The 12,178-nt window shown below is 45.7% G+C and overlaps 2 protein-coding genes across 5 annotated transcripts in view; both read right to left on the bottom strand.

The window, feature by feature from the left end:
* LOC143316845 (actin-binding protein WASF3) overlaps positions 1–4,886 on the bottom strand; it is a 33,965-nt gene extending 29,079 nt beyond the window's left edge. The window contains exon 1 of one of the 3 annotated variants that reach the window (XM_076724588.1): positions 3,626–4,886. The gene's annotated coding sequence lies outside the window, so the exon portion shown is untranslated. The remainder of the gene's footprint in view (positions 1–3,625) is intronic. The other 2 variants (XM_076724587.1, XM_076724585.1) reach the window with 2 other exon arrangements.
* A 2,207-nt stretch (positions 4,887–7,093) lies between these two features.
* The window catches only part of htr2cl1 (5-hydroxytryptamine (serotonin) receptor 2C, G protein-coupled-like 1), a 120,959-nt gene continuing 115,874 nt past the window's right edge, over positions 7,094–12,178 (bottom strand). For both annotated transcript variants that reach the window (XM_076724927.1, XM_076724928.1), the window contains one exon: positions 7,094–12,093. In XM_076724927.1, coding sequence (XP_076581042.1) covers positions 11,521–12,093 — 573 coding nt within the window. In that variant the 3' untranslated portion in view covers positions 7,094–11,520. The remainder of the gene's footprint in view (positions 12,094–12,178) is intronic.

Here is a 12,178-nt window from a genome sequence, read left to right as displayed (position 1 = left end):
GGCGTCAGGATGGAGGGCTGCCATCCCTTCTTTAAATGACACTGCCGACATTTTGTGTATTTACACTGCGAGTGATGAGACTAAGAGCCCAAAACCTCAAGCAAGTACAAGCATCGAATCAAAGCTAACCTGATATTCCACCAACCTTCGCTCCAGAGTGCTGCGCAGAGGCGGCAAGTTCTGTTTACACCAGAGCAAAGAATGATGAGCGCTTCAAAACAAACCCTGCATCAGAAAGACTCGCAGATGAGACGGAAACAGACGGCGAAGCAAAAGGAGAAAGACCAAAGTGATCCCGCTCGTCTGATACGAACTTAAAGAACACGCTGTCCCGGAACGGAGCGTGCAGAACGCGGTCCTCGATGAAGGACCGGCGACGCTGAAGGACCGAGACGGTCTCCTGATGTCCATCAATCAGTGTTTAAAATCAGACGAGCCCTCTGAAACACTGCTGATACCAAAAAGCTGCTTTAACATGAGCAACAACCGAACAACATTTCACATCACTGTATATTGCTAACATTGGGTTTTTAGTCACTTTAAGGTGTTACGCTGGCTCTGCTGACATATATCAAAGGAAGGAACAGCCGGTATGACTGTACAGAACATGGACGTAGCCTCCGTTAAACTCCAGGCTAACAATGGGTAAAGAGGTGGAGCACAGGTGGAGCTGAATGAAGCCTGGTTGCTGAAAGCCAGCGGCTAGCTGTCACTCAAAGCAGCCATGCCCATAATTATGGACTGGAGGCTAACCCACGCTAAATACCAAGCTAGTCCCAGCAGGCGATTAGCCTAGCCTAGCTTAGAAGTACAGGTCCTCGACCAACCAGCGCCTCTAAATCTGAATCATCCAGCTGTGTTTCATGTTTAATCTGCACATAAACAGTAGTAGAAAACTAGCTGTTGCTAGCAAGCTAAGCACCTGCTAGCTGTAGCTTCACATTCACCACAGAGACACGAGAGTGGCATCAATCTTCTCCCATCGCTTCGATAGGAAAAACACGTTCAACAGCATCAACAGATGGATTCATGCCTCCGAGTGTTTCGCTCAAATAGCTTGAGCTAAAGTTCTTACTTCACCCTTTAAAAATCACTGGAGAGCCGCACTGCGCGGAGGGTTTCGGACAAAACAAAAATCTGCTCATCAAATCCGACAAAGAAGCCTGAAAAGCGCTTGAAAAACCAGGAAAATGCCCTTTGTGCCCTCAGCAGAAAACATTCCTCTGTCAACCAGCACAGCATCACCCCCGCTTTGTCTCTGCCTCACACTCGGTTAAGTTACTCTGTGTGTGTGTGTGTGCGTGTGGTTGTGCATATATGTGTGTTGTGCTGTGCCCTCTTTGAGCCTTTATGCTTATTTAGCGCTCAGCCTTCTTCGCCTTCCTTCCTCGATGATTCGCTTATGTAAGGAATCAGCGCAAGCTCGTCTGAGCACCGTCTCTTATGAATACAACTCTGTACTGTACAGCAGCTTCTCACACACACTCACACACACACACACTCACACACACACACACACACACACACACACACAAAGGCAACCTATTATCTAATCACTGTTCACCCAGGCCGCAGTCTAGACTTGAAAGGACTCGGTTGCTGTTCACAGATTGGACTCAGTACGCTTGTTCATGACAGAGTGGATATTTTCTGTGGTTAAATGTTAAATAAAAGCAGTTTTAATTAGCGAGCCGCTCACATTTACTGTTCTGTTTATTAGTGCTGCGTCAGGCTCGCTTTGCGCTTGTATGTCCAAGTTACGGTGGTAAAATTAGAAAGATAAGACTTCTGGCGCTGCAAGCAGATCAGTGGTTTCAAAGCTAAAAGAAAAAAGAAAACCTGGTGATCGGGTCAAATCGGGGCGGCGACTACCCTGTTGAATGACACTAACCTGCCCTGCCCCCCAAAACTGAGCCATTTCCAATGTGCCACAATACACTGAAAACAGTTAAACTGACATATCTGGTGCTGATCTGCAGCCTTTATTCTGGTGATACATTCAGCTCAGTGGATGCAACGTCCTCCTTTTAGCCCCACTGCACTGACAGGGTTCAGATCAGCGGACGGAGGTTTACAGATGACAAATAATGACATGAAGAAGGACGTCACCGTCCTGCTGTGATGTCTGAATCTGCCGACAGTCAGAACTGGTACATCTGCAGATAATTTGGGGTAAACCATTGATAGTTTGGTCTGGAAATAGTTTAAAAATGTGCTTGTTTTGTCTGATCGATGATCTAAAGCCCTAAAACTTTCTACCTGCATTGCTGTTAAACAGATGCTCACGTTTGATTAATGAAAATATGGAAGTTTGGGGCATTTTATCTTGATAAATGGCTGAAACAACTCTATCAATTACCAGACTGGCTGCCAGTTAAATTTACTTTTAATCGACCAACTGAATTCTAGTGTGAACATTTCTTCAGTCTCTGCGACAATAACGATCAGAATTAACATTTACAATTCGCACAACACCCAGGTGAGCTCAGCCCAGGTGAGCTCAGCCCAGGTGGACTACAGCAGGCCTCCTACAAGCTGAGGACGTGCAGAGAATCAAGCAGGGCTGCAACTACCCATTATTTTCAACGAGGATTTATCTGTTGAATATGTTCTCGATCTATAAAATATCAGAAAATGGTGGAAAACATTGATCGGTGTTTATCAAAACCCAAGATGACGTCCTCAAATGTCCACAACCCAAAGATACTCAGTGTGCTGCCACAGAGAAATAAAGAAACCAGATGATATTCACATTTAAGAGGCTCGGATCAGACACTTTTGACCTTCCTTCCTTTAAAAAAATACTCAAACCGGTTAATCTGTTTATCAAAATATCCGGCTATGAATCTACCAGCTGCCGACCGATCGATTAATCCTTGCAGCTCTAGAATCAAGCAACAGGAGCCGCAGCAGCAAAATGAGCCACGATAATCAAACGCTTAACATGCTCATATCAGAATCCAGAAGGCCTGCTATTCACATGCATTTCACATAAATCTAAAAGGGTTTACGTGCTTTCTGAATGTCCCCAAATACAGACATCCACTTGAATTTCTACCACAGAACAGGGCTGACACATAAATGCATGCACACACACACAGACATCATCTCTGCACTGAAGTCCATTTGAAAAACGTGCTATTTTAGCGGTGCGTGGACAGACAAGAGTGGCACAGACTAATCCCCTGCACGCCTCCTGCATAAGCCCCTCTGCTCTCTTTCTAGTCGACATGCAGCCACAAGCTTGGCCCCCGCCAAGCCCTGTGACACATTCGACCAGCCGGTGACATTTTGTTGCGGGAGAGCGGAGACACACCTGACCAGCGCGGTGGAAAACGGCGGCGGTCACGATTGCGGGGGGCGGGGGGAGGAGGAGGAGGAGGAGGAGGGTGGGGTGAGGGGGAAGGGGTGAAAACCTGCCTGCCTGCCTGCCCTGCAGATGAATGGGCTCTAATTAATAAGCATGCAGCCTCTCTGTACGTGCGGGGTGCATTGTTTTCTGTGCGTGTGCGCGATGCAATAACAAAAACAAACGCACCCTCCCTCTCCCGGTACGTGCGCACACAGGAGACATGTGTCCACACCATCGCTGTCACATGCAAAGCCGATTTAAAATCAGATTTACCTGCCCGCGGTCTCTCCCGTCACCTGCGTCTTCTTCTTCTTCTTCTCTCGCTTATCTAAACGGCTCTCTCAGCTCCTGCTCTGCATTTCATTCCAGGTCGTCCATGTTCGCAGCTCGATGGATGGAGAGAGGTGGAGGAGGAGGAGGAGGAGGAGGAAGAGGAGGAGAGAAGCCTTTGAAGTGAGGAAATCTGGGTCCCTGCTCGCAACCCAGCTGCGTGGACTGGATTTATGTCGTTTCCAAGGCAGCGTCCGTCGAGCTGACCCGCGTCAAGCTGCAGCCCAGTGTACACAAACACCACTTCCGATAGACTTTCAAAATAAAAGTCGCGAAAAAATAAAGTCTCTAAACTTGAGGGGAAACTCAAAATAAACAAGAAATGTAAACCTATCCTTTACATAAAACGTTTTGAGATTATATTATTGATCGTCATACACACAGTTTGTTCTATCCTGAAACTGTCTTATAAATTAGCTTGTTTAACCTGAATTTAAAAGCCTAACCAGGTAGATGCAAATTATCATTAGCTAGCTGAACTACATATACCTCATTTGCTGTATATTTATGCGTCATCTATCAAATTAGCACATACAGTTTTATCTAAATAAATTAAGTGGACAATATAAATATTCCTAACTAAGGCCTTGCACGCAGTGCGCTTTAATAGTAGTTGTCTCTCATCACTTGAAGGCATTTATTGTGCGCTTCAATATATTAATAAACTTTAACTTATTTCTATCAATACATTTCTTTTCACTTTTCGCGAGTTAAACCTACATTTAACATATTCCATTTTGGTTTTTATTACAATTATTCACTAAATTGTCGGGTTTTTCGGTACAACTAGGTCAACATAATGCAGTTTAATACATCTTCATGAAGCTTATAACGCTCAGTTTTCGTTGAAACTGTTTTGCGTTAACGTTTTAAACAGCCTTTCATTTTCAACAATAAACCTCAGTTAACTTCTAAATCTTCGCTTGTTTTATTTGGTGCAGTTTTACGGATTTCTCTCAAACTAACTTAGCTAGCCCACCTGCGTAGCGCTAATGCTAACGCTACACATAATGCTACTGCTACACGTAAACTTACAAAACAATGACAGTACTGCCATTTTGCGCATTTATACTTCTGTACTACTTCACAACAGAGAAACTGGTCGTTTAAAGAGACTTTATGTTGAACGTTAAATGCCTTAACTGCTGGTGTTTCTCGAGGTACCTCCTGCTAGCTTGACGCAGCTCAAACGCATCAGGGAGATGCAGCAGATCGGTGGAACTACGCATGCGTATCCGAAGCGCTGCGACTTTTGCCGGTGATAGCCGAGACCACCACCCACTCCGCCGTGCGGAGTGTGCGAGCGGTCAGAGGCGCTTCTGTGTGTAAAGGGAAACACATGCAGACAAACGTGGAGACTCGTTTCGATCAGATGAACGAAATGAAGGTTAAAAAATAATCAGCAGACATTTATTTTTCATCGTAGATAAACCAGCTAATACACTGATTCATTTACAAATAAAGTCTATGTTAAAGAAACGTCACACAGTCTCTGAGATTTCTGAAAATAATGCTGCTGTTAAAAACATGTAATGCAAATATGCCGATGTGCCACTAGGCAAACCACCCGTGGAAACGAACAACACAGCAATTTTAATATCTATTTTTTTCTGTTTACTATCAGGAGAAAAGCCGTTTTCAGTGTGTCACTTTTGGATCTAGGCCTGTTTTTAAGGCCCACCTCTCACACCTGTTCACCCAGCCCCGACCGGTTCGACCACCCTACTACACATCAACGACTTGCAGGCTTGTTGAGATCTCGGGAACAGTTGTAACTGTAATTCTTCCTTTAATAATTTGATCAGCGCGCAGTACTGTGCGGCCACTGTTAGGTCAGAGTCCTGCTATTCTGCAGCTTCACCACAGGGCGGCGCTGTTGCTTCGTGTTTGAAACTCCTCCTCAGGCTCTGTCGCTGTCCGCGGTGCTGATCTAAGAGGGGCTGCAAGCAAACATGTCTGAACACTTTCTGTGGTGGTGGTTGGTGTGTGAAAGATCTCCATCACTATGACTGCGACCATGTAATACTGCGCAGCTCCTGTTTATTCCATTGTGTGTTCAAATAAGACTATTTTGCATAGAAAGCCTAAAATAAGACACAAAGAACTGCTTTTGTGGGACTTCCTGGTTCTCTTTGTTGTAGTTTAGTGTTGGTTTTTCTTGTGATGGTCTGCTTTGGGTTGCTGTGATGCCACCTTCTGGCTGCATGTGCTAATCACACCTGGTGATGAGGATGAGAGGGGCTGCACAGCCACAGGATCCCTGTGTTATTTAACATGTAATTTATGACCTTTATCGACCTCGGTCCGCATGAAAAGCAGGGAAAAGTCGCGTTTCAGACACCTGTGGCTTGTTAATGAATAAAGTCGAGTTTCACTACACAGCAGAAGTGCAAGTGTAGGTTTTGTGAGATGAGAAGAAACGCCAGAGGTGACAGAAGCAGCATCGCTGAACTGTATATCACAACACAGAAACATAACACTAGCACATTTAATCAATGCCCGTTGGCCTTGAAGGCTTCGTTATCTCGCTTACAGCACCGTCACTCATTGTTAAGTGGCTTGAAACGCGTGTGAGCCTCTTTAAGTGTTAATGAAGTGTGTCCTGTAAGAAATCCCAGGTGATCGCTGGTCATATGCAACCCTGCAAATTCAATTTCTACGGTCATTTTGTGCAATTAAGCTCGGGCTATCACACGTTGGGCCTCTTTCACCAATCAAATCCTTTGAAACTCATTCAATGCATAGGCTGCATGTTTCAGCACTTCATTTACCTGCGTGTCATTAAACCGGGCAGCTCGTGTGATTTGCCAGTGTGGGCACAGCGCTCGTGACGTGAGGCCCTCCTGCACGGCTCAGTGGGTCGAGCACAGCCAAGGCTAACGGTTCAATTAGCTCCAGGTTCGGCTCTTTTCACGGCACTGTGCAGCACTTTGGATAAAAGCTCCCACCGACGGCAAAATGTTTGCAGCAGGAGAGAACATAATGGCAGAGGCGACCTGGTAGCCGGCGCCGGGGGCCGTGGCCTACACTGTTATTATCAAATCCCCCAAATTACACAGCGAGGTGCGCAGCTGCTAATCATCAGCTGAGCAGTTCAGTAACTTTTACCCGCACGGTTGTCGTAGTGCTGCTCTGGGGTTTGGTTCTGCAGTGGGTTTAAAGAAATGTCCAATCAGGGGAAGCTGAATCCAATTTAGATGCAGCCATTCGCTTCACCTCAGCCACTTTTGTGTTTAAGCACTGTTTTGCATTTACAAGAGAGTCTGGTCCACTGGAGACTTCAGAGAGAGAGAGAGAGAGAGAGAGAGAGAGAGAGGGAGAGAGAGAGAGAGAGAGAGAGAGAGAGAGAGAGAGAGGGCTTAAAGCTTAAAACAGTAACCTTGTGCTTCGTGTGCAAATAAGACAAGTGTCCACACATTAGAATAATATTTTAATAAATAAATAGCAGCATCACACAGAAAAAAAAGAAAATATACATTGTGTGGATGATGGCGTATTCTTTGTATAAACTTAAGGTGTCGTAGACAAACATTCACAATTAAAATGGTATAAAAAAAACAAAACAAAACAAAACAGCCACTGCGTAACAGAAGAAGGTTCAACACATAAAAAGATAGCTAACCCACGAGCGCCCGGCCGCACAAGAGCGAGACCAACCAGAGGATTCTCCTGAACGACCTGCAGCTCGGGATGTTTCTCAGAGCCGTTCAGTGACAGAGCCGCATGTTTGGGAAGTTACCTGCCAGGTGAAGACAGTTTGGACGTAGCACACCTTATGAAAGTCAGCGTGTTGAGGGTGTTTTTACATTTAAATGATCACTTTTCAAACCATGTTTTTTAACAGAGAGGAAGCTCTGTAGCAGCTGGACACTCTTACATCCTTTGACTGGAAATGTTAAAAGACGTCTTTTCTAGTTTTCTATCTTTCCCACCGAATGAAGATTCAGCTTAGCATAAAGACAGGGAACAGGTGGAAACAGCGAGCCTGACTCTGTCCTAAGCTCACAAATGAATGCGTTAAATCTTGTCAAAGTGTAAAAAAAAGACAGGTTGTGGTTTTAGAGGGTTACATGCAGGAAGTTCCTGCTTCTCACCGAGAAACTGCACAAACCTCCCCAGAAAACCACAACTTTTTTTGTGTTTGTGCAGACAAAACAAGATGTAACGTGTCAGTTAGTGAGATTTAGTTCGATGTTGGATAGAGCTAGGCTAACTGTTCCCCCTACTTCCAGTGTTTATGCTAAGCTAGGCTAACATCTCCCAGCTCCACCTTCATGTTGAGAGCAGACAGACATGACAGTGGCTCTTCTCTCTCTTCTGGAGTAGTTCCTGCTCAAAGCATTGTCGCCCGGCCCCTGCAGAGGAGGAAAATCCCAACTTGACCCTCTTCAAATGCATTAGAATGAAACTCTGTCAATGAACGGCTCCAACTACTTCTATACACACCAGACCTGGACCGAATTATTAGTCGAAATCCTTCCAGATACTTTCTCCGAGTGACTGCTTTCATCTGTCTGGGCCGCGAGCCGGACAGGATTGGCATCTGCAGGGACAGCCCGATTCAATCCATTGTGCCAGACGCAATCGATAAAAACCCAGAAAAGTTGCTGAATCAATCTCGGCCAGCAATTTGAGCCGGGCCTGGTACACACACAGGAACACGGGAAACATATAGCTATTACATTGCAACATACGGAGTTGGCTGGCCTGGCTGTTTCTCTCTAACCTGACGCATCGGACGAAGTTCAGAGAGTCCTCTCTTCTCCATTGTTTTCTCTCTTATTCATGTTGGTATTTTGCGTTTGGATAAAGCCTGAACGCCTGCAGGAACTACAAGCCGTCTGCAGTGTGCATTTTGTTGATTGCTCTTTGTTTGTTCTTCTCTCTCGCTCCTGCGCTGTTTTCAATCCTTCCGAGTTTTAACGAGAGAACAGAAAAGTGAGGCAGAGAGGACCTTTTGAACATCACTTCAAACATGCACGACATCAGCGGGCCAAACCTCGGCGCCGGCTTGCCAACATTAGCTCATGTATACCTCTCCTTGTGGAGAGAAAAGTGGCGTGAGTGACCACTGTGTGAGTCTGTAGCATACAAATACTGGATAAATTATACAGAGGTGCACAGAATTAGAATGAAGCCACTCCCAGTTCTTAAGCTTCACTCTAATTGAATGCAGAGGTGGCTGCAGACCTCAGGCTCTGGATTCCATTGGTCCACTGCAGGCTCTGACCTTTGCTCTTTGACCTTGAAGGGGGGGGGGGGGGGTTACGGATAAAGGGTTTGTACATTCAGGTGTTTTGTAATTCTGGCTGAAGGGATTATTAGCAGATTGTAATATCGATCACTGGAGAAAGTGACAACTACTTTGATGAAATAATAGCTCGGCTGGCAGGAAGTCTCAGTAATTCACTGTGAGTCACTGAGTATCTTGTGTCTAAAGGGGTACCCCAGAAACTTTCATGACACTGGTGGAGTAAAAAGAGACAAATTAAACAAATATCGGTTTAAATCGAAGCAGCACTACGGCTCCCATAATGCAGCTCAACAGCATCTTTTGTCAGACCCCCTCCTCCTGCCTCCTCTCAAACCTCAGACCTCCGGTTTTAAAAGGCTTTCTCTTAAAGATTACCCCAATGACATCACTATGACATCATCAGGGTTATTTTAGTGAACTGAACCTGATGTGCAACATAAGTGATCTCTTAAAACGTAACTTTTCTCAATGTAGTTCCTTTAAAATGCAACCATTCAGCTCGACTGAGCGAACCCCCCGAATGAAATCACTACATGCGAATAAGTTCAGGTTAAATCTCCTATATTATCTCCTAACAGGTGAATTTGTTGTTAAAAGTAAACTATGCAGGACTTTCTGCAATATTTGCAAGATGCCTCATCACTCATTTCCCTGCAGGTACTCAGGTGCACCACCCTTGAGTTGCTGCCTAATGTCGGTACGTGATGCTGCAGGTGGTGCTCGAATGCTGTGTTTGCAAACAGTATCAGACAATTCCTGCATAGTTTACCTTTAAGAAATCTAAATTTGCCACCATGACCTGTTCCCTCTGAAGTCCACACAGCATGCAATCCTTTTCTGAGGCAGTATATTGCAGATATTTCAGTGGATACAGACGCAGTGTGGAGGAATTACCTCGTCTGTTAGATGTCGATAAAAAGTGGGAGGAGGGAGGGCGGGAAAATCAGCGCGGCAGAGCTGTGAAGGGTGGCCACCTGTCGTGATGGAGAATCAGGGGTCTGTCTCTTAGCGTATCGACTTTCTGTCCATTTGATGCGGCGGATGACATCTAAAGGTATTTGGTCTTTGAGTCACACTCTGAGTTATGGTGACTCAAGCTGAACAGATTACAAAAAAAGCTGGAGATCAAAGAGAAAGATTTAAAGATTGTGGCCGTCGGGTGGAGACATTGGCGAGCCATCATCACCACCGTCATCATCATCATCATCATCACCACCACCATCATCATCATCATCATCATCATCATCATCAGACTAAACCCTGAAATCTTTATTATTTTCCTTTTCTCATTCACTGACTTACTGCGTGGTCAAAAGTTGACATCATGGATCAATTTCCTCCATTTTGGGAAAATAAAGTTGTGATTTGATCATTGCTGAGGAAGATCTGGAAGTTTCATCTTGTTCTTTTGAGGCTGAATCTGTGATGACGCTAATGATAACGAGCTGTGGCTGACGTCACGAAATCTATTTATTTTGTCCCTTTTAAGAATGACAACTGAGCAACTTTTATATTGAAAACATTCTATTTTATTTTTCACACTTTGACTTTTAGAATGATCCCTTTTGATTAACTGGTTGCTATCATTAAAAACCTTTAGAAGTTGGGACTTGAACCCTTTCCATAGTGGTTGTACTGGTCAACAGAAGCAGGAGCCTGACAGTTGGACCAAAGGCCTGCGCCATGTTTTTTTTTTTTTTTAGCTCTTTTAGCCCCTGGTTCAATCCAAGGGAAGCAACCTCTCTGTATCATGCGACCACCAGATGGCACTGTGAGTCCACCAGAGGCCAGTGGTCCTTGTACATTCCTTCATCTTGGTCCCCTCAGTCAAACTTACGACTGCAGCCTCAAGAAAGTTTCCTTCAGAGAAAAATCCCATTTCTGTCGGCTGAATAGTTTGATTATATATGCTGCAAAGGTTCATTCAGGTGTGTTTTATGACTGTTGTCAAGCTTGACCGGCACAAAAATAGATTTGGTTTAGCTTGCTTGGTGTGGAGGGAGAATCCACGTAAACCCCGAGCTCGGACTGCATTTGGACTGTGTGAAGGCTCGAAGTCGCAGTTTGACCCCGTTGACCTCGGCGGTCGGCGCTTGACGCTGTAACCTGCATCAGTGGGACTCCAGCGAGGGCCGCTTGACTTCATACCAGGTTAACAACGAGAACAAGCTCCTCACTGTCTGTCTCTACTCATGTCCACTTGATCCCTCTCCGGATCTCACCTTCGTCCCCATGAAGTACACCACATTTTACGAGCTTGACAAATGCTTTTATTTTCCACTTTCGGTATGAAAACCAACATTTTGACACCACATAGAAAACAAACACGTCTGAAATATTGGCTTTCATTCCAAAGCTGTGTTGGAAAATCACTCCTTTTCATCTGACTTGTCTTGTAATCTGATTTCTCCTAAGTTGTGCACTTCAGTGCGGGGATAAGGCTCCTCACCTGAGACTCGTCCTTTCACAATAAGAGCACCCACTCACAGCCTACAAAAGGCTCCCAGCACCAGCTCGTTGAATCGTTGCTCGGCCCAGCGTCTGCAGGTTAAAAAGAAGACATAAAACCACAGAAAACACCCAATCACACGCTGCTTGTGTGTTCTCTGGAGGCGGGGCTGTAGCTGACCAGCGACAGCTCCTGCTCCACCTCAGTTTCCGGCTCCGTTTCCGAAAGCATGCCGATGTTGTGGCATTCGGAGAGGCTCTGCGACACTATTCCGATTTGTGTCTCGTCGTCTGTCATGTCATCCGGGTCCACCGCCAGCCTCCCGTTGTCCCCCCTGCCGCCGTTGCGACAGTTACTGTTGCTGTCTATGCCCGCTTTGCCATGACTGCCCATCAGAAGAGGGGTCACGGCATGCGACGGGCACGGCGGGGGGACCAGGAGGGTTTTGCAACTCTGTCCAGCTGCGTTGGCCCCGACTTTGTACTGGCACCTGATGTAGCTAGAGAACGCTCTCCTGTAGGTCTTATTGAAGAGGGTGTAAACCAGAGGGTTGACTCCGGAGGAGATGTAGCCCACCCAGACGAAGACGTTGAGGAGGTCGTGAAGCAGCGACTCGTTGCAGGAGCCCCGGCACAGGACGAAGGTGACGTTGGTGATGAAGAAGGGACACCACATGATGAGGAAGAGGAAGAAGACGATTCCCAGGACCTGAAGATAGAAAGAGAGGAGAGAAGAAAGTAAGAAGAGGCAACAAGGACAGACGGGGAGAAGGAGAACAAGGAAAGGACGGAAA

The sequence above is a fragment of the Chaetodon auriga genome, chromosome 24 (assembly GCF_051107435.1).
Source record: "Chaetodon auriga isolate fChaAug3 chromosome 24, fChaAug3.hap1, whole genome shotgun sequence".
NCBI lineage: Eukaryota > Metazoa > Chordata > Actinopteri > Chaetodontiformes > Chaetodontidae > Chaetodon > Chaetodon auriga.
This window is presented reverse-complemented; position numbering and strand designations above follow the sequence as displayed.